The sequence below is a fragment of the Pocillopora damicornis genome, chromosome 4 (assembly GCF_964200805.1).
Source record: "Pocillopora damicornis chromosome 4, jaPocDami1.2, whole genome shotgun sequence".
In the NCBI taxonomy this organism is placed as follows: Eukaryota; Metazoa; Cnidaria; class Anthozoa; order Scleractinia; family Pocilloporidae; genus Pocillopora; species Pocillopora damicornis.
Genome location: NC_142673.1, coordinates 9,809,467 through 9,830,072, shown reverse-complemented (window position 1 = coordinate 9,830,072; position 20,606 = coordinate 9,809,467). Strand labels below are relative to the sequence as shown.

Here is a 20,606-nt window from a genome sequence, read left to right as displayed (position 1 = left end):
TTAGTATGAATTTTAACAATTATGCCAGTTTGGTTATATTTTTCATCATTTCTGTTTTGTTCTGTTTTGTTTTTGAACTCTGAACTTTATATACTATACGAGTGTTGGCTGTGTTTGATTTTCATTACCGTACGTAAGCTTGCAATCTAACTGAGCGTGAAAATCTTTAAAACTCGGAATGTCTATTTTGTTTTTCCTTTGAGGATTTTCGTATCTGCCCACGTTTTAATAACGTAAATAACGGCGCCTGGTATGTTTACAAACCTTTCTTTGGTTCTTCTGTTACTACTTGCCGGCTCGCTTGTTCCGAAATTTCACTTTCAATTATCGAAAAAAAGCTAAAAAGAAGTCCCGGAAAAGGTCGAACATGGTACAATTTGGCAGATGGCGTGACAGCTTTCGCTCAGTTCTATGCTCTATACTCTCATAGAGCACGCTCTTTCAACCAATGACAGCGCGCGTTATATCCTAACTTTATTATAAAATACAGATAAATCGCCAGAACTACTCCTGAGACAATGCAAAACATCGCCGTAGCTCATTTGAGGCCACGGCAACGGCGAATCCGACCTTAATTTCTCTTAGTTCCAAACCTCGTTAAAGTTTCGGACCTCGTCAAACCTCGTTCAATGGAAACTTTTAGCTTCTCAAAAGGTCTCCGCCACAAGCTCTTCGCCCTTTCGTCGCCATATCCCGTCATGTCATATGATCTTTCGATGCGCAGCACGATGTAAACAAAGACCTGACTTCTCGCGGTTAAAACTGGAAACGAAATGATACTCCGGGTTTCGAGCAGCCAGGGTTCTCTGTGATGTAGTTCGTACCCACCATTTTTGTGTCATGGATTGGGTCAATCGACAAACAGCCCATGAACGCCCTGTAAGTGGACTTAATCTTTTTTTTTTTTTCTGACTTTTGTTTTTTTTTTTCCTAAAAATGGGATAAACTGCAAGTCATGTTCTATGCAGTGTTAGTAATGGTATTTTTTGTGTACGTCGGCCATCTTACTTATATTTGTTTCAATTATATTACTATTTATGTCATGGGTTGTTATTACAATCGGGGCCAGTCCTTTATTTGTGATCCTGGCGTCATTTTCTGTTGATGTTACAGGATTTATTGGAGTGGAGAAAGCGTCAAGGGAAGGCAGCATGGTATGGCCTTTGGTCAATAATTATAGGTAAGCTTGTACAAGCAAGCCCCTTTATATATAATTTTTAAACTTAAGAATTCTGATAAAAGTTTTGTTCTTGTGCATATCTTACCTAAAGAAGAGTTAGTAGAGGGAATTAGTCCGTAAAAATCTTCATGATGCAATAGATGTTGCACTTGTTGATCAGTTTTGAGGAACAGTGAATTGTTTTCCACCAATCAAAGATAATGGACAAGGTTGCTTTTGAGAAAACTGTGATCTGTCGGTAGAAACCTTTGCAGTCAAAGACTGAGGCTAATGATTGATCTGTAAGGCACTGATAAATGACATAATCTGTGGTGTGTGCTTTTGATCACTGAGTTTTCTTTGTCAATAAACATTTTAAGCAGAACCTAGTACTGTAGGATCATGGAGTAACTTCTGAGAACAGTATATATATTTGGTATATGCCGCGCAAGTGAATAGTACTTTTTGCACATGCTGATTGGCAAGTTGAGAAGTGAATAGGAAGTACTATTCACCTCTAAGGAGTGGATGAGACAAAATCGCATATCAAAAGATTAATTTTCTGACCATTTTTCAGTATAGTGATGCAAATAAGCTAGTTTTTCATATCTGTGTTGTTTATTATAAAACAATTATTCATCCTGATGCAGTGTCTGTGAAAGTGGTGGATATTTACCTTGCAACTTTGGAAATATGCACTATTATTATCCAACTGCACAAAGTAGACAACAAATAATGGGTCAATAGAGTACAAATATCCTGCAATATTGGATGGTTGTTTGGACAGTTGGTTATTTTGTACTGAAAATAAGCCTGTTTAACCAGTCAGCTGTGTGTGCTACACTTCTCTATCTACTTTGCTTTTCCTGCCTTATGAGAAAAGAGCAGAAAGACTTAGCAGAAAAAAAAGCAGTTCCTCAATACTACTTTTAGTGGTTTTGTCTATTTAGTAAGTACATACAGAATTATTTCTTTGTTTCAATTTTTAGGTAGTAGCGTGACTTTTTCAGGCCTTTCGTTCTTCCGGCTGCAAATACCCAAGAAGTACATTCCACTTTTGTCTCTAAGTATGTGTTAATATAAGGGTTTTATTGATATATGAGATATCAAAAGTTCATTTTCCTTTTATATCATGACTGAAAATTCACTCTGAATGTATATATAATACAGTTGTATACTCACAAGAATGACAAAATTGGAAGAGTATGGGTGTGATTTCATGAAAAGCATCATTTGCTGATCATAATAACAGAAAAAGCACACATTTGAGTTGTACTTAGTTTGATTTGAAACATTCTCAGTAACTTCTTGTTTCACGACATTATATAAAGTTGCAGATGTTCTGTGCAAATTATTTTTCAATCCTCATGAACTTCCATTCCAACAAAATGATGAAGTTTAATCTAAGATCCAAGTGCTGTTTGCTAATGTGGTTACCATTAACTTTGTCACTCAGTGTAACAGGCTGTGTTCAGGCATATTTTAAAGATGATTCTGTCTATGGAATGTAACTTTCCTCTTTAATTAGAAATGCCTCACAGCATATCAGTTTTGTTCTTGAATGTGCTAGTCAACTGAAAAACTTACTTTAGTCTGTTTTAGGTAGAAAACCCATGAGTAAGGGGTTTCTTTTGAGCTCAGAACCTCATGTATTCCCTTAGTTATAACTCAGTTTAAGAATATTAAAGAAATCACAGGACATAAACAACTTTTATTTCTGGAAACCTACTGCTCTAAGCATGAAAAATATTTTTTCCTCGCATTTGAAGTACATTCATTTGTTTCATAATGTAGTCACATCTGATATGGATCAGAATTGTTTACAATGTGAGAAAAATGATTACACTTCATGTAAAAATGTAGTCATTACTGACTAGGCACAGCCTTGTTTTTCTTTTCTTTTCTTATTTTAAGACTGACATTCTTTTTTCGTTTATAGCTGCTGGAGCTTGCTCTGGTTGGTTTGTTTCACACAGAATTATGAGGTCTTCCTCTCCATCTGATGTGGGTTCTGCTGTTCCAGATATCAGTCAGCCATTAAGTAAGTTTAGTTAACCTTTTGTTAAACTTCCAAGTTACCACCTTTCTGTTGTTCATGAAAGAAAATTTCCCAGTCCATAATGGTTTGCTTTAGTCCTTCTTATTTTGTGCATGACCTTTTTTTCCAGGCCCTTGCTTAGTGGTCCTACATCTAAAGAGACAACCACAAACCCATTAGGCTTGGCTAATATAAGAGAAAAAGTGTCTTTTAAGAAATTTTCATGTAATTAAGAACAAGAAACTACATTTAATGTTCCATCTGACTGACACCTTAAATTGGTTTCCAACCAAATACAAAATGTGTAAAAAATTGAGAAAACTGCAAACCACGAAGGACAAAAAAAACTTAAAAACTAAAAAATTTTTTTCATGGGAGGGCAAAATACACTTTCAAAAGAGGCCAGTCTGCACAACCAGTATAATTTTTGATCATAATGCTTTGTTTCCTTTTGCTGTAGAGAAATTTTTAATAAATGTGCCTGTATTATTTATGTGCATATTGCATTCAATTTTCAGATAATTGTTTTATTTAATTCAGATACTAATTTTTCATTTTTTGTCATTAAAAATGTAGAGAACAATGCATTGGCAATGCAGGAATCAAAATTTGGAGACAAAGACTTCATTAAAGAGTGATATATCACCTGTGGTTTACCATGGTGTCCCTGTCTATCACTTGTAGAAAGGGGTGTTTTAATAATTAAATATATGGATTATTCATAAATGTTTGAAACAATCAACCTTTTTGTTATAATGTGGATTGTACATTAATGTAAAAGAAAAAAAAAATCAATCTTTTGCCAATGCCATAGCATCAGAATGTTGTGTTACAGCAGAATGAAAGACTGACTCAACACAATACTTAGTTTTGTTTCATGTTATTGTATTCAAGTTAGTCACTCTGTCTAAAAGTAACTATTCATAAAAAAACATGGAAGGTGATGGAAAGGCAATTGTCAGGCCCTGGTGGTTAAAAGGGCAGAGACAGGAACAGAAGGGTTTATTGTCATGGTACACTTTGGGAGAAAACTTAATTGAGCTATTTGAGGCTAAGTCTTTAAATTTGTTGGGGCCCTTGAACACACCTTGGAATTTCCTTCTTTGGTTTTGTTAGGCCAACATTATCTCTCCCTAATTTTACTTGTGTGAGAATTCAATGTTTTTAGAAAAATTGGAGTAACTAACCACAGAGGAAATTTTTCAAATACTTAAAGAAACTACTACACGAACCTGGGGGGCAATTACAATTTTAGTCTTTGAAAGGATTTAAGAGTATTCTCCTGTTTTCATTGTGTGGATTAAAGACCTTCTTTTTATGAATACCTACATGTACCTAGTGTTGTTTGTGGTCTGTTCAATAGCAGAGGTGAGGGGAAGTCAACCTTTGTTCATATCCTGTCTTTGGTAAAGAAAAAAAACCTTTATTGGCCAAGATGCACAACTTCATTGCATAAATGCCCTGTTATTTATAGGTTGGAATTGACATCTTGGGCTTGTTATTCTTGCATTTTTCAGATCTTCTATGTCTTTTGTGATAATTATAAAACATTGAGTTTACTTGTTTCCCATTCCTGTTTTAAACTTGCATATTCAGTCATTTTCCATTAAAGGCCTAATATGGAACAGTTTGTTATGGTAATTGATGAAGTTTGTTGCTGAAGTTGCATGAATTCAAGAAATCCCAAGATCATGTGGCATTCAGCCAGAGTGCAAATATTGGGAAAAATACCATTTAACCCTTTTCTTTCTGAGTTTTTCTGAAGGTTTTGTTTACGTTTTGACATTGCTATAGAAAAGCTCTTTGTTTCTTGCAAGCTTTCAAGAAAACCTCTAAGACCTATACATTTTCTTAAAGCTTGAAAAATTTGCTACCTTTTGACCATGAGGGAATTAATATTTAATGCATTAGTTAATCATTAAAAAATTCAGAACCTATTAATATATCACTAGAATTATGAAAAACTAACTGGTTGTCTTACAATTTCAGGATTATTCAATAGGCTACTAACATATTTTACAATTTTACAATCTACAGCATATTAACAAGCTTTGGAACCAATAAAATTAGCAAGAACTGATTCCTGTGTCTCATTTTGTCCCAGAAAGTAGGCTTATAAGATATGCAAATTTTCACTGACTCGAGGACTGTTACTAAGTGTCATTTCCATCGCTCTCTGATGAATTCACATGTTGACGAACACTTGAAGTTTCAGTTCTTTCTCTTCCCCTTCTCCTTCTTTTTCTTCGAGGTTCCTCAAGTTCGTCTTCGCTCGAAGAATACACGGGATTTGTTGACGATCCTAACTCGCCAACCTGCTCAATTTCTTCTTCCTCCAATTCTAGGTCGGAGTTTACGCCGTCGAACGGTATTCCAAGCGAAATAACTCCATATCTTTCAGGCGCTCTCCTTTCCCTTTGGTTTCGTGTCGCCATGTTTAAAGTTTAACGATATTTCGGCCGAAAAAAATTCATAAAAACTGCAGCTTTTTACCTATTTCCACGTGCTTCGAATCAAATGAAAGCTTTTCTTGCCGAGAACGCGATGCGCACGTTTACATTTAGGGGGGGAAGACCGCTGAGTTGAAAAACAGCCAGAACTGGCATTACGTCATTTGCCCCGATTAGATCGGGGCTTAGAAGGAAAAGGGTTAAAGTCAAGACTTCCTTCATTTGAGAACTCAGCACTGTTATGTAGAAGTGAGAAGTTACTGCCTTTCACTTAAAATGACTGACATTTAGCCACATTCTTGTATTTATTGGTAGAGTAGGAGACAATCAAAAATTAAAGGAAACAGAGGAAAAAAAATTAGCCAAACTAGAAATATAGATTGACCCCAAACAAAAAGGAAATGGTGGGGAAGGAGGTAGGAGGGGTGTCTCAAGTCCCTTTAAACCCTAAAATGAGTGTTATTCGTTGGGAGGAGACCATGTGCTGCCATCATACAAAACCTATTTAGTCCAGATAGGCTCCCTGTTCAAGAAACTAAATGTGAAATTTTACACCCTGTTTCTCGGTTCACTGGCATAAACAAGTTTAGGCTGAATGAGGAGGGTACCCCTCCCATTGAGACTGATACAGTAAAACATTTATAGATATTGTGTTCCTTTTCCCACCATACCCTACTTAGGTTCAAATTAATGTGTATCATCACCATTACCTCAGCACAGTACGTCACACAAGAAACACAAGAAACTTATCTTGAACAAAAGAAGCCTTTTATCATGATAAAATGGATAAAATGAATAGATGCAGATTTGTGTGGGGGCTTTAGGCAATGGGGGAAAGTGAAATTTCAACAGAGTAAGATGAGGGTATAATTCAAAACTGAAAACTTTCCTTGTTAGATGGATGTTAATAAAGATTACTTGCAGTAAACACTTAACACTACAATCCATCCCAGCATGGCACAGAGGAAAATCTTTTGCCACAACCACTCTATGTATGGTCAAAATCAAAATTGAACAACGAGGTAGACTCAATGTCTGGAAATACAAAGAGATAATAAGACGCACTTTTGGGTGCAGCGTAACAATACTGACCTTATTCCAGATTTCAATCTCACTTCCGGTGCATTCCGCAAGGGATCACGGGACTAAGCTTTCAGTTTTGTAGGAAATAGCGGGGATTACAGTCGCTGAATAGAAAAGCTTGCCTATATTTCCATCACACCACTCTATGATAGTCTTTGGCTTCTGGAACGTGCTATAATTCAGTTCTCTCGACCTCCTTCCCGTGGCATGTGACGTTTTGAGCGCGCACAAATCTTTTCACTGTGAACGACTTGTGGTGAAGTTATGCGGTAAAGTAAATAGCTTAATGTGCCGTGTGTTCTTTCAGGGTGGTATATTTTTACCCTTTAATCTTTGAATAAGCCCCGTCTTTGGAAGCCATATGCTAGAAGATACTTGATCAACTACAGATGCGCAGAAAATCAAATTTGGCTTTTGCTTGCTCGCTTCTACTTTTGATCTCACTTCCAGCTGTTATCCCCTTGTGTCGACTTTTTGTCTTTCATGAAGTTTTTTAAAGTAAATAATATAGATCACATTCTTGTCACAAGATGCTGGTGTTAAAAACAAAACCAAAATACTTGCAGTATTGTTAAACAAGTTTTTGTTCGTAAAATGCTTAGCGCGTTCAAAAACAAGTTGACATAAAATCAATTTGTTCTTTTGCCAATATTGACGTTTACCTTCAGGAGGCTTAAAATGCCCAAATTGAAGTGCTTCAGTTGGCTTTTGTTTCTGACCGAAGTTGTCCTGAAACTGAGAGTTTTTGTTATTGTTTTTTTCCTTTCTCTTCTCGGGATTATCTCGTGCGAGGAAGATTGTCTCTGAAACTATTTTGGGTTTAATTTCCATGCTTTTATTTGCACGAACAAGAATCATGTTTGCGTGTCTTGCGTTGAAAAAATGTTAAATTGTAACTTGCTAATTGTAACCGCGAATATTTCATTTTTCTGTGAGAGTCATGATAAGTGCCACAAAACTTGTCTTATTCACTGCATATTTATATTTGTTCACGGCTTTATCTGACCTTAAACTGATCTAATCGAGGGTTTAAAGGGATTCGAGAATGAAGCTGACTCTTTCAACATAAGCAATCTTCCCAGAGCCCACAACGAGCAAATAGCACGCTGTGGAAAATTTTAATTTTGTATTCAAGAACACAATATTATTCGGAAAATATTTACTCTGAGAATTTGCGTGTGAAGAAGTCGACAATTTTTACAGCTTCAATGTGAGCGCACGAAAATGAAAGTTTCTCATGCGAAAAGAGGTCAACAAAGGTGGAATACGATTTGTTGGTGATCATATTATTTTGGCTAGGACTTAACGATGGTAGTTATATTGTTTTGGTTTCTTTTGGGTTCTCGCCCACCATTTCATGGAGAACGAGGTTATTTATAGCAGTGGTGTTACCTCGTTCACCTCCTTAAAAGGGAAATTCTGTATGTTTATGATTATTCATGAATTTTCAGCTGACGTTATTTATGCTTTCAAACGTATTGGATGACTCTAATTACCCTGGTACACAAATTAACAAACCAAGTCTATCTCTCTCGTCAGATCTTCACATCTGTCTTTCCCAGACATTTTTAAGGAACATACAAGTCACTACGTGTTTTTATCCGTATTCTGATATAAGCTTTAGTCACTTAGTACTCTGACATCATGAAATCAAGGATAAAGAATGTTTTATTAAAGAAAAGTTACTGTTTGCTTTTAATTACTTTTTTTAATTTTTAACATCTTACATCAACTCAGAAATTGAAATCAAATGTCAGAATGATGTCATACCAGCACATTGATAAAGAATGTTCAAGGGAAGGTTGAATCATAGAATTTACTTTTAGGTTGTTCATAGCGAATGCGTATTGTAGTGTAAGATTCTTGGGCTCAAAAAATTATATGAATGGGAGAAATTTTGGCCTGGATTCCAGATTCCACTTGTCTAGATCAGATTGCAGAAACAATTGTTAGTCTCTGGTCTGCCTTTGGGCTTTTTTGCACTTGTGAAAACTAGAATTTTCCTGACAAAATCAAGGGACAAATTTTGCCAAGACAAATTTTCATTTCCTCTGTTGCATCTGCACTGAAAATTTCAAAGCTGTAAAATTCTGTCAATACTTGGTCTGTTCATAAGACTGGCCAGCATAGTTTGTCAAAGGATTCCATCTCTAGTTTCCAGGATTTATCCTAGGCCATTTTAAAATTTTAGAATCCCTGAGTTGTGCAACTTGAGGCAATTTTAACCTTTCTAGTAAACAGATTTCAGTTCAATTACATGCTGGTAGTAGCTTTTACTACAAATGATCAAGTTTATCATGGTTTTGTTTGTTTATTCAATTTTTACTGGTTTTCACCTGGGACAAATTATGTTACTGGTGCGTTGAGGACTTGTCTGCTCTGGCCAAAATCTGTCAAGATGCAACAAATCATCCCACTTGTGAATGTTCACAAGGACAGAGAATTTGTCTAAACAAACAACTTTTCGGCTAGAGCGTAAAGGCCTTTTGTCATTATGTCAATGTTTGTCAGCTTTGTTCTGCTGGTATTTGTTAGTATAAGTAGGCCTTTTGATAAGGACCAATAATAATAAAAATAATAATAGAATTTGAATACTGTATGATTTATCCTGGTTGACTATGGAGCAAGAAGGGATCACTGCTTTAAAATGTTCTCAGAACAGGTTGTCAAGGAGGAAAATTGCTTGTGAGAAATGTTGTGGGACATCTATTTTTAAGCAAAGTACATGTTGTACCATTAGAAATATGAAATCCCTTCCAAAATGAAATGAAGCCTTGGGAGAAAGAAAAAGAACAATTTTTGTCATATTATGTGGTCTTTGTACCACTAAATCTTTCATAGAGCAGTTCAAGCTTAGATATTATCTGTTAGATATTATCTGTTAGACTTGGTTGGAATTTGACATTGCCAATTTGACACGACTAATTGCATGTCTACGAACAGTCTAAGTAGGTTGTTCAATGGCAGTTCAACAATTTCTTGGGAAGCAGAGGCAAAGTAGGAGGGGGAAGGAAGGGGAGAGTTCTTCATTTTCCAAGCCAAACCCCACTGATATTTTGGAAAATTTCTAATTTTAAGTTTCTTTACAATTCAATAGTGTCCAATACATGTACATTGCTAATTGATGTTTGACCTCCTTAGTACCTGTTCAAGTACCAGCTAACTTTTATGAGGTCTTTTATTTTGTTCATTGTGCTTGCGATGAATCAATTTGTGAAAAACTTGCAAGGCTGAACATTTCCCAGTTTTGCTACACTTTTGTAAATTTCTATTTCAAAATGTGGGGCCCTGCCCCCCCCCCCCCCCCTAATTTCAAATTTGGAGGAGTTTTAGCTTCCTTTGCACCTCTCTTGTGCTCTACAACCTACTGAATAGTTGATAAAAATATGATAACAGAAACGCAAGTTAGGCTTGATTTCTGTCATTCTTTAGAACCCAGTTACAATGTATCTCTCCTCCCAGAGAGGACTAGATAGGATAGCAGCCCACCATGTCTGATTTAACCATCTCCAGACATTATAGATACAAATAATTGTGGTTCATATATTTTATTGGTTTTTGATATATTAAACTATTTTGATTTTGATGTTTCTTTGTTTTTTATCTTGACTGTCATTACCTTGAAACCTAGAAATATGTAAGGTAAACTGGTTTGGGAAAGTTTGGAGAAAGCAAATATTGAACTACAAAGAATACTAGACTTGGAATATTTTTTAATGTGGATTTTTAAAAAAATGCACATACTTGAGTGTGGGCAAAAGTAAGGTTATAATAAGTGAGAATTTTACCAAATGTGATTGTGTCGATTTGAAGATGTCAACATTCATGCAATCATGATAAGTGTTGATACTTGGCTTTCAGAAAAAAACGTGTTGTTGAGACTTGATTAGTAAGACAGTAATATGGTAATTGATAAGCAAAATGGCAACATACTTACAAGGAATCTTTCAAAGCTTGGAAACAACTTTATTACCAAATGTTACTCTCTTTTGCATATTATTTGGTTCAGTTGTGTTTGAAGAAGTGAACAACAGGAAAACTGTTGTCTGTGAGGCTGGAAATTATGCATGTTTGGTATTTGGTGAGGAATGTGATCTATTTTGACTGTTATTCAAAGCATCAATTGCAAATGTTTTTGTTTATTTAGTAGTTGTGTAAGACTGCTTTGTGACTAATTATTGTCCACTGTATTAATTTTATTTTCTCTATAAACAGTGTGTAGCTTGATTAAGGTGGATTCAAATATTATGTAGCACATGATAACAAAAGTCTTTGTTTTTGTTTTGCTTTGTAGAATGGTTTAATTATTAAAAGGCAAAGATGATTGTTTCTTTGTGGAAAATGTTACTTTTGGCAAGTGCCTTTTTTATTTCTGGAGGGTGTCAGGAAGGTAAGTTCTGTTTTGGATCATCTTAGACAACTAACTGCATTGTATTCCCAGTTTTATTTGTATGTATTCTCTTTATACAGCTTTCTTGATACTAAGACCTGAAGATCAACAATTAGACCCATAGTTTTGTTCATCTTTGCAAAGTTTGATACAAATGTGGTCTGATTCACTAATTTAAAACAGGAACCAAGGTAAATGTGTTTCTCTAGAAAGGAACATATGAAGAACAAATAAGCTTGACTTTGTTTAACTGACATGTATGTGATAGCTACATTTACAGGTTTAGGTATGGAAGGAAAATTCACTCACTTACTCGCTTACTCACTTACTCACTTACTCACTTATTTGAATTTTATCTATTGGAAAATTAATTTATGCATTAAAACTTGGATCAAACACATTATCCCCTGCCTCCCCTACAGCAAGATTTGCTTCTGTCCCCATAGTCCTGCTATTGTCTTCTGTTCAAATATCAGGGGGTGGAACATAGGCCAAAATTTCTTCTTGAGTACATGGAAGAATTATCAACATAATTCAAAATTCTGTCTGTAGTTGGGCTGTAGGCTGAAATGATCTAGCTCGTTTTTCCTTCTTTTTTTCTCCATCCTTGATAAAAATAAATCCTCCTAGCACCTCACAAACAAGGAGGCAATTTGCAGAAGAATATTCAACTGGAAAGAAGAGGGCTTCAAGGTTAAAAATCAATAATGATAACACTCCCAACAATCGATGCAGTTTCATGCTGCAAACTACCAGTAAATCTGAAGAACTTAAGAGATGGGGTAGTTAGATACATGTGATTTACATATTTCTCTTGTTCTCCATATAATATGGTTCTTTCACTTTTGCATAACCCTTATTAGCCAGATTAAAATATGACATCCCACTCTTGACTAAATACATGTATCATTAACACTCTTTACACAACACTACACTTCAGTGTAACATGTCATGTGATTATTTTGCCATTTTTGTGGGAGAAATAACATGGGCTACCTGTCATTTTAATTTATAACAACTTTTCAGAGTGAAATCAAGGTTAGTGAGCTCTTAAAGCAATATTGGAAAGTTGAAATATTTGTTTTAACTACTAGTTCAGTAGTGTTCATAACTGCGAGGATTGCTTCTATATCTATTTCTTCAACCTCAGTACACATATATGATTTTCATATATTTACATTCATTATTCACCACTTGGAAGGTTTATTTGAATTCAAAATAATGACCAGTTCCCAGTTGGCTTGTTAGCTCTGTTGGTAGAGTGCTGCACTGGTATCACAGAGGTCATAGGTTCAAATCCCATATGGGCCTGAATTTTTTTTAGGCCTTATTTCAATTACTAGTTCAGTAGTGTTCATAACTGCAAGGATTGCTTCTATATCCAATTCACTCTCAATTGTTTGATCTGAGTGGTTTTGGCCAACTTGGCAATAAGCACCTCAATGGCTACTGTAGTTACCATCTAATATTCAACACACACTCATGGAATAGTTTTTAAATATGATAGTGACAACTGCTAGCTCTTTGTATAGGAACTGTGCTTTACCATGTAATGAGAGCAGACCTGTCATGTAAGGGGAAAATATGATGATCTTAGTCACTTCTTTTATCATTCTTTATAGATTGTTTGTTGCCTTTGGGAATGGAAAATGGTCTTATCAAGGATGAAAGCATTCGTGCTACTTCTTCTTCTCGACCACTAAGTTGGGCTACTTATGCTAGGTTGAATCATATTGATGGATATGGTGGGTGGTGCCCTGATCAGAGGCCATATGAAAATGAAACGGCTACAATTCACAAAGAGTTCATACAAGTTCAGTTTGACACTTCTTTGCGAATCAAAGGCATTGTGACACAGGGCCGTCATAAAGGAGTAGAAAAAGTAGAACAGTACTGGATTAGTTATTCTAAAGAAAAGAAACTGACCTATGATTGGTATTATGATGGTGAAAACCCTCGACCAAAGGTATGTACTAATAAATTATCAGACACACTTGATAAAATTTTGTATACAGTAAATGTGAGCCAGACAATTTGAGGAGGTAACATGGTGGACTTGTTAGGGAACAGGCTGGTAGATTTGTGATGTGATGGCTGCAAACCTAAGCCATCCACCTCCTCACTCACCCTATTTTTTCTTTTTTGTGCCCTTTACAAGGCCAATTAATATGACATCCTCCCAGTTTTTTTCTTTTACTTGAAACCTTTTGTTTTATGCCTCATTGACCCTGAAAAGCTCCATGGTGGCTGTGGTCACCAATACTGATATGCTGTGATTGAATTTTATTCACAGAGAAAAGAAAGTATTCTTGCTGTCTGCTCATTTGCTCTTTAGAATATTTACCACATCTTTCCCAAAAAAAAATTTTATTTGAAAGTATTTACAGAAATAATGGTTGTCAAAAAATCCTGGTTGGCAATGGTTGCCAATTTTCATTATATCATCAGTTTTTTACTCAGAATCAGCATGTTTATTGCTACTGGTCAGTAGTGTGTTTGTATTTTCACAATAATTGAAAGATTGAGTGAAACTTTGTTTGAACAAGTAGTTTTGAGAGCGATGAATTTAATCCAATGCTTGAGTTATGCAGCTTCCATCATTACAAATAGCTGCTGAAGGAACAGAATTTTGTTGGCCTTAGCTACCATTTTAAGTGAACTCTCACAAATCTCAATTAACTTTGATTATTATGTGGTTGGTGGCCTTCATTAACTCTTGTTCTTTATTTCTTTGCTAACAGGCCTTTGAAGGTAACAAGAACAATAATGATCAGGAAAACATACTGAGGCCACCAATTGTTGCAGATGCAATCAGAATTGCTCCAACAATAGATCCAAAAACACAAGTGTGTCTGAGGCTTGAAATCCTTGGCTGTCCTCTTAAAAATGGTAATTTATGGTTTCAGCACCAATTTATATTTATTATTTGATTTTGTCTTTTGAAAACCTGCTTTAGCTTTTGGCTACTCATAGTTATTATGCAACAAATAATCTTTTGTTGTCGTAAATCTGAGGTTTGCAATCAAAATAAATTTGTGAAAATGCTCAACTGTATCTTGTCAACTCTGGCCTTCTAGTTTTGTCAGAAGAGCACATCAGAAAGGAAAATGGTAAAACCCACAATATAAAGGAATTTGAACAGGGCAATCTTCGAAAGTTCAAATGCTCGGGGGGGGGGGGGGGGTGCCCAGGGACCTAGAAGCTTCGTGTTGATTGACGCATTATTGTCTAATTAGAATTAAGAAGTTAAAACTGATATGATGCCAATGCAAGGAAACATAAGTATGAACTACAATAACGCAAGTGCAAGCGCAAGCACAAGCATCAAGGTGAGGAATGAAACAAATTTCATGTTCTTGCATTTGTATTTGCTTCCTACATGTGTGAACTGGGGCAATGCCAATGCAAATGCAAACGTAATGTGAAAAACAAAATGGCATAGACGCCTATTTCAGAAAAAAAAACTGGTTGAGAGCTGAGGAAATTTTCTGTACTTTTGGACACAAATTTTAAGACAAATCAAAGGAGAGTCTTGCTTGGAAAGATTTGGGCAGAGAAGTGGGCCAAAAAGAACAGTATGTTTAATGAAAGAATATAAATATACAGCATATACTGGTGCATTGATGCAATAATAAAATGTTTCTCAAACCATTGAGTAAACTGTAATTTCTCCTCAGAACTCTCCCAACAATAATGAATGATATAACATATTGCAGTAAACTCTGTGACGAAAAAGATTCATCATAATTGGCCATCTTGGAAAAATACCTCTGCTGAGCTTGTGTATCTCAGTTTCCTTGCATTTGCACATGAAGTATACCAAACCAGTCCTTGGACACAAATTCATTGGTCTTAGTTGTTCATCCACTGAACTGTACATCCATGATACCTCTTTTTATTCTCATGACCGGCTGTCTAACTTGATTTGACTTGAAATTTCTTCCTTTTACTCAGGACTTGTCACATATAAGACTCTTCAAGGTAATTCAATGGAAGGAAGGTACAATTTCACTGATTCAAGTTATGATGGTTTGGTCAAAGGCAACTCTCTGTCCTCTGGCCTTGGAATGCTAACTGATGGTCATCTGGCTCCTGTTAATTATGCAAACACTGAGGGAGTGGGTTGGATTGGCTGGAATGCTAAGGATACTCCAGATCCTTACATTATGTTTGAGTTTTTTAACACAAGACTCTTTCATTCAGTGACCATTCACTGTAATGTCAGGGATGAAGCAAGTGTCATGTTGTTTTCTAATGTTACAGTAAGATTTGGTGAAGATGGTGCTACATTTGACAAGACACTGTCTTTCAAACCAAAGCAAATTTCAAGTGGAATAGGATGGGAAAACTATAATGTCACAATTGACTTGTGCAAACATGTTGGGAAGTTCATGGAGTTAAAATTTACTTACACTGGACATTGGATATTGATCAGTGAAATTACTTTCAATTCAAGTAAGTTCAAAGATTTGTGTTGTTGAAAGACTGTCACTGAACTGTTGTCTTCCAGTGAAAGTGCAGTCCCTCTTCACTATAGAGATTTCATTTTGCCCCTTTTGGGTTTGATATTGTTCCACAGCGTGATACCACGGTGAACTAAGTGTGTTGGTATTTCTGTGAAATATCTTAAGTGATATATGATACTCACTCAAAGCTATTTTCCATTGATTGCTCTGCTTCCTTGAAATCTACTCTGTTTAAACATTAGCATTTGTATTCTGAATTTTTTTTTCAGCCAGGAAAGCTGTACTTTTCAGATGATTTACATAACTATATTATATATACTGGGCTATATAATTGTATCATGTTTTGCACAACTTTTTTATTGTCCTTTATGCCTCTAAAACTGATATAATTATTTAATTATTTAGTAGATTTAAAGGAAAATGAAAAACGTGTGAAGAAATTGGAAGCTCATGGAGGTGGGGGAGAAGTGTCCTTGTTGTTTTCTGAGTCCTTCCATCTTCACCTCCTCTATATCAATTGTATTTTTGTGTTAAGGTTTTTTCCTTTTGTTGAAGCTTTGGGTAATCTTTGTTGTGGTGTTTGAGCTTGAGTTTCTTTGCTGACTTAGTGTACATGCTCATAACTTTTTTATTTACGTCAGATCCTCTTGATGAAAACTCACCCCCAATACCCGTGTGTGCTTCGATTCCTCCCTTGTCCACAAAATCTCCCACTGGCCAAGGAGGTGTAATCACCAGCAGCAGCCCATCAGTTAGCGATGAAGGAAATACAGGTTTGATAATATCTTTTCTTTCCTACATCCGATTATGTACCTTGTTTGAAGTTATTACGTATGGAAGTGCCCAAAAAAAGCCTGACAGAATGCTGTATTTTCCGTTTGTACGAAGCAGCGGGAAAGTGCCGAGCCCTCTGCTTTCCTCACACGACTAGACTGGTGACCTAGCAGATTTGAACCACCTCCTCCCGGGCCATTTCCGCTGGCAGATTTGGACCTCCTGACTCAAATCAGCCAGCGGAAATGAACCCTGTACTGTTCTTGCCGACTAGGACCCCCCCCCCCTCCCTGCATAAAACAAATGGTTATACTGCTAAAGTAGACATGCAACATGTACTTGAGAAAAGATACTAATCGGAAGTGTTTTCTTTGATATTTAGGAGGAGAGACTGGTACTAGAAAGGGTTCATTAAGCGGTGGTGTAATAGCGGCAATCATCTGTGCCGTCGTAGCAGTCCTAGTTGCTGTTGCTTTGTTCATTTGCTGCAAGCGTTACCCTCACTGGTTCTCTCAGCGTGAAAAGCCATTCAACTCCTTCATCAAAGTCGAAGTTAAGCCGTACGCGCGTCACCAGACGCCGCAGCGCGTTTCTCGACTTGATAGTACAGCAAGTGAAAACGAAGAAAAGAGGTACAGCTTCAAGAACAATGTGTACAATGAGGCGGGGGGAAAGCGTGGTGCAGAGGTTACCATATGTCCTATATATGCTAGTATACAGGGTGATCTGAACAAAGGCACTATGAAAAGCGACGAACAGAACAACATACCAAAGGGTGAAAGACTTTACTCTGAACACAAGTCTTCAAAGAAAGGTGTGTATAGAAAATATTAACCCTTTATCTGCTGGATAAATTTCTTCCCTCCACGGTATCAGTACATTATACCATAATGAATTGATGAGTAGCAAAAAACTGAACTGCGGGTGGTATTTTGAAATATAAACCAATTCTCAAAGCTAAGTTACGAGGAACTATGTTGACGGTGTTGCCAACCAAATAAAATTTGTTTGTACGTTAGTAATTCAAATCTCCTTCCCACTGCGTTCGCGTTCCTGACAACACTCGCGCGGAAGGCCATGTTTTAAGTGAAAAAGAAAGTCTGTGAATACTCTATACTGTTCATCATCTATTTTTGTCCTCGTCTCTGCAGTCAAACCTCCCATACCACCCCCACTGAAGCCGCCTGAGCCTCTTTCAGAGGTAATTTACGCCGAACCTAACACTCCTCTGTTACCTTCACCTACAAATGGTGGATCTCCCAAAGCCGCAACAGCCCAAAGTCTTCCTCAAGTAGACGTAACAGAGGAATCAGATGTTGCATATAATGACTATGCCGAGCCGGACTCCCCATGCGAAAAAAATCGCTTGATACCGGATTCTCCCAAACCTAGAGTTGTTAGCGGGTATGCTGATCCTATCGATGTCATTTCTCCCACATCAGTGACTACTTTCCCGAATCCTATTTACGAGGAGATTTACTCCGAGCCATTTCAGGGCGTATCGGGCACCAGTTTGTATTGTAATCCTGACGAGGAGCTAAACTTTAGACCCAGACTGGACACATTCAAGGAACTGCCTCGTCACAAGCTTCACTTCAAAGAAAAGATCGGTGATGGACAATTCGGTGAGGTACATATTGGAGAGGTTGAGCGATTGGGAGACATTCTGGGCGGGGAGTTCAAAAACAGTTCTCGTACAACAGTGGCTATTAAAACTCTCAAGCTGAACGTTGATAAGAACATTAAGGATGATTTCTTTAAAGAAGTGAAAGCCATGGCGGGGCTGAAGCACTCAAATGTGATTCGGTTGTTAGGTGTGTGTCGGGATGATCCCATGTGTATGATAGTTGAGTACATGGCCAATGGCGACTTAAATCAGTTCCTGAAAGAAAAAGAGCATACGCCCAGCTTGAATGAAAGCGAGGGGTGGCAAGATGCCGGACAGTATATCTCTTCTCAAGCTCTGTTTTACATGGCAAAGCAAGTGGCCGCAGGAATGAAATACATATCTTCGTTAAATTATGTGCATCGTGATCTGGCCACGCGTAACTGTTTGGTGGGACACGCAAACACCGTCAAAATTGCTGACTTCGGAATGTCAAGGAACTTGTACTCTAAACATTATTATCGCGTCGAGGGACGTGTGATTTTGCCAATACGATGGATGGCGCCCGAATGTATTCTACAAGGTAAGAGGTGGTGGCATAGTATACCACGAGTCCTCGGATTAGTGCCAGGGGTTTATCTCGAATTTAGGGTAAGACGGGGGGTTCAGATGTGATCGTTTTTTGTGATACAGCGTCAACGACAGCAAAAGCGGTGTATTGATACTAACGGCAGATTCTTAAGTTTCACAGCGGCTCAATTGGGACTCGTAATTAGTTCTCTAAACTCAAGGTGTTTACCAAGTGGATCATATTCGGTATAACTTTGCAAGGGTGGACGAAATTGAGGAAATTCGCCGTTGTTATACGTTTGTTATTGTCTGAGCGTTTGGCCATTATACTGTGAGAGCAAAGGAGGTAGTTATTTTAGAGGGGGTGGGGTGCATATTTTGAATTTTGGTCGATAGGAGAGGCACTCGTTCGATAGGAGGTGTTAATATGGAACGGTAATTTAGGTGGTTGATTACGACCAATTTTACGGAGAAGCGTGAGGTTTACTGAGATCGGACGATATTTTCTGAAAGAAAACGAGACATGCCGAGGATGGGCTCCAGGGAACCCTTACGACGCATATCAGAAGCGCACAAGTTTCAACTTGATAAATGCGGAGGAGAAAGAGATTCATCTCACGTGTTTTTTCCTTATTTCATTTACATTCATTTCACATATGTGTCGATATTTTCAGGTCGTTTTACAACGTCTAGTGATGTGTGGGCGTTCGGAGTCACTCTATGGGAGATACTCACTCTTGCTAAAGAATATCCTTACTCGGAACTCACCGACGAGGAAGTCATTGATAACGCGCAGAAGATTTTCAATGGAACGGGTACGCCCTCCACTCGGTTACCTCAGCCGGAGACATGTCCAGACGATCTGTACCAGGTCATGTGCCGCTGTTGGACAAGAGAAATGGAGGAGAGACCCTCTTTCATGGAACTACACAGCAGTATAGCAGAGCGTGTGCGACTCAGTGAAGTCAGTATGGAATGTTAAAGTGCACAGAGAGGGTTGATGTTTGAGTACCAGAGGACAGTTTTGATGTGCGCCGAACAGTTTGTCGTTAACTCTGTTCACGTAGCCGGACCGAATGCTAGTATTTAGAAATGGCCCCGGCATCAAAGCAGTAGTCCTGACTTTGCGCAGCCAAGATATGATTGCCTTGGAGACAAACCTAGACCAACAAGTGAAACATTCGGTTCTACTGGGTTGGATAATTGTCTTCAAAGCCCAAATTTTTTTGACAATTTTCTTTGGATCATAGATTTCGAATCGTGAACGGGAAAGCGAAGTCCCTCAAGAATGCTGTGACGATAATAAATTGTTTTATTGGCAATCAGTCTTTCAAGAAAACGGGAGTAATTTAGCAAACGTTTATAACAATGGGCATGATCATTTAAGTTGATGTTTTGAACCCTCTTACCCCCAAGATTGTCCTAGAAATTCTTCCCTCTGGCTCTTATACATGTCCTCCAAAATGAGTGAAGTGAATTTGATGTTAGATCAAGGTTACACCATTTAGCTAATATTGATGTAGCAGTTCTGGGAGTTTAACTAAAGTTATCCCAACGTTTCTTGGGAAATTAGTTTTTCATTTTTGTAAAGTAAGGAGAGACATTTTGTTTGATTTGTTGGAATTTTGTCTCTTTGTTGAATATTTGAAATTAAAATGCCGTTTGATATTTATCCGCAAGTCAGGTCAAGAATGATGTTCTTTGTATATTTTTGATTTTTTTGGCATCATTATTGTACAATACATTTTGCTAGGTGATGTGTTATTGACAACGAACCTTTTAGATATGACTATGTTAACATAAACATGTCATCTAACTTGAGTTTTATTTCGAATGTTCGAAAAATAAAGCATGTACGCCGTAGTATGAGTATCTTTGCAAATTTAACTAAAACTTTTTTGAAATTTGATAAATCTTTTCCATCCCGAGTCGTTCCTATTCCTCACGAGTTTATTCATCCCACCCACACATCACAGCAAGTAATATGGGTTTTTTCTCTGTCGTTCGCTTTTGAATTTGCAGAAATACGTCTAAATATCTCAACAAAGCTTCTTCAATACAGGCAAGTTA

At 37.1% G+C, this 20,606-nt stretch overlaps 2 protein-coding genes and 1 long non-coding RNA gene across 6 annotated transcripts; 2 read left to right on the top strand and 1 right to left on the bottom strand.

The window, feature by feature from the left end:
* The first annotated feature begins 502 nt into the window (after positions 1–502).
* On the top strand, positions 503–4,822 carry LOC113680002 (uncharacterized). Its single transcript, XM_027196995.2, has 5 exons — positions 503–879; positions 1,114–1,180; positions 2,149–2,226; positions 3,099–3,200; positions 3,774–4,822. The coding sequence occupies exons 1-5, from the start codon at positions 841–843 to the stop codon at positions 3,833–3,835; spliced, it is 348 nt and encodes a 115-aa protein (XP_027052796.2). The 5' UTR covers positions 503–840; the 3' UTR covers positions 3,836–4,822.
* Positions 3,310–6,863, bottom strand: LOC149046754 (uncharacterized). Its single transcript, XR_016185545.1, has 2 exons — positions 6,740–6,863; positions 3,310–3,350 (listed from the first exon to the last, which is right to left on the bottom strand). It is a non-coding gene; the product is annotated as an uncharacterized LOC149046754 (long non-coding RNA).
* Positions 6,779–20,399, top strand: LOC113679961 (discoidin domain-containing receptor 2). Of its 4 annotated transcripts, none has more exons than XM_089202766.1 (10): positions 6,789–6,999; positions 11,025–11,120; positions 12,743–13,086; positions 13,862–14,009; positions 15,075–15,575; positions 15,992–16,042; positions 16,228–16,359; positions 16,743–17,174; positions 17,512–18,549; positions 19,211–20,399. In XM_089202766.1, exons 2-10 carry the CDS (start codon positions 11,051–11,053, stop codon positions 19,516–19,518), a joined length of 3,024 nt encoding a protein of 1,007 aa, XP_089058892.1. In that variant the 5' UTR covers positions 6,789–6,999; positions 11,025–11,050; the 3' UTR covers positions 19,519–20,399. The 4 variants fall into 4 exon arrangements, with proteins under 4 accessions (XP_089058895.1, XP_089058892.1, XP_089058893.1 ...); XM_089202767.1 differs by having other exon boundaries at positions 6,889–6,992; XM_089202768.1 differs by having other exon boundaries at positions 6,981–7,004.
* Positions 20,400–20,606: the final 207 nt, after the last annotated feature.

Bases quoted from the DNA above. Each gene is read 5' to 3' on its own strand.
- LOC113680002 (XM_027196995.2), top strand. From the start codon at position 841: ATGGATTGGGTCAATCGACAAACAGCCCATGAACGCCCT. The intron at 880-1,113 runs GTAAGTGGACTT...TTGATGTTACAG, and splicing joins AAACAGCCCATGAACGCCCT to GATTTATTGGAGTGGAGAAA. The intron at 2,227-3,098 runs GTATGTGTTAAT...TTTCGTTTATAG, and splicing joins CATTCCACTTTTGTCTCTAA to CTGCTGGAGCTTGCTCTGGT.
- LOC113679961 (XM_089202766.1), top strand. From the start codon at position 11,051: ATGATTGTTTCTTTGTGGAAAATGTTACTTTTGGCAAGTGCCTTTTTT. The intron at 13,087-13,861 runs GTATGTACTAAT...CTTTGCTAACAG, and splicing joins GTGAAAACCCTCGACCAAAG to GCCTTTGAAGGTAACAAGAA. The intron at 15,576-15,991 runs GTAAGTTCAAAG...TTAATTATTTAG, and splicing joins TGAAATTACTTTCAATTCAA to TAGATTTAAAGGAAAATGAA.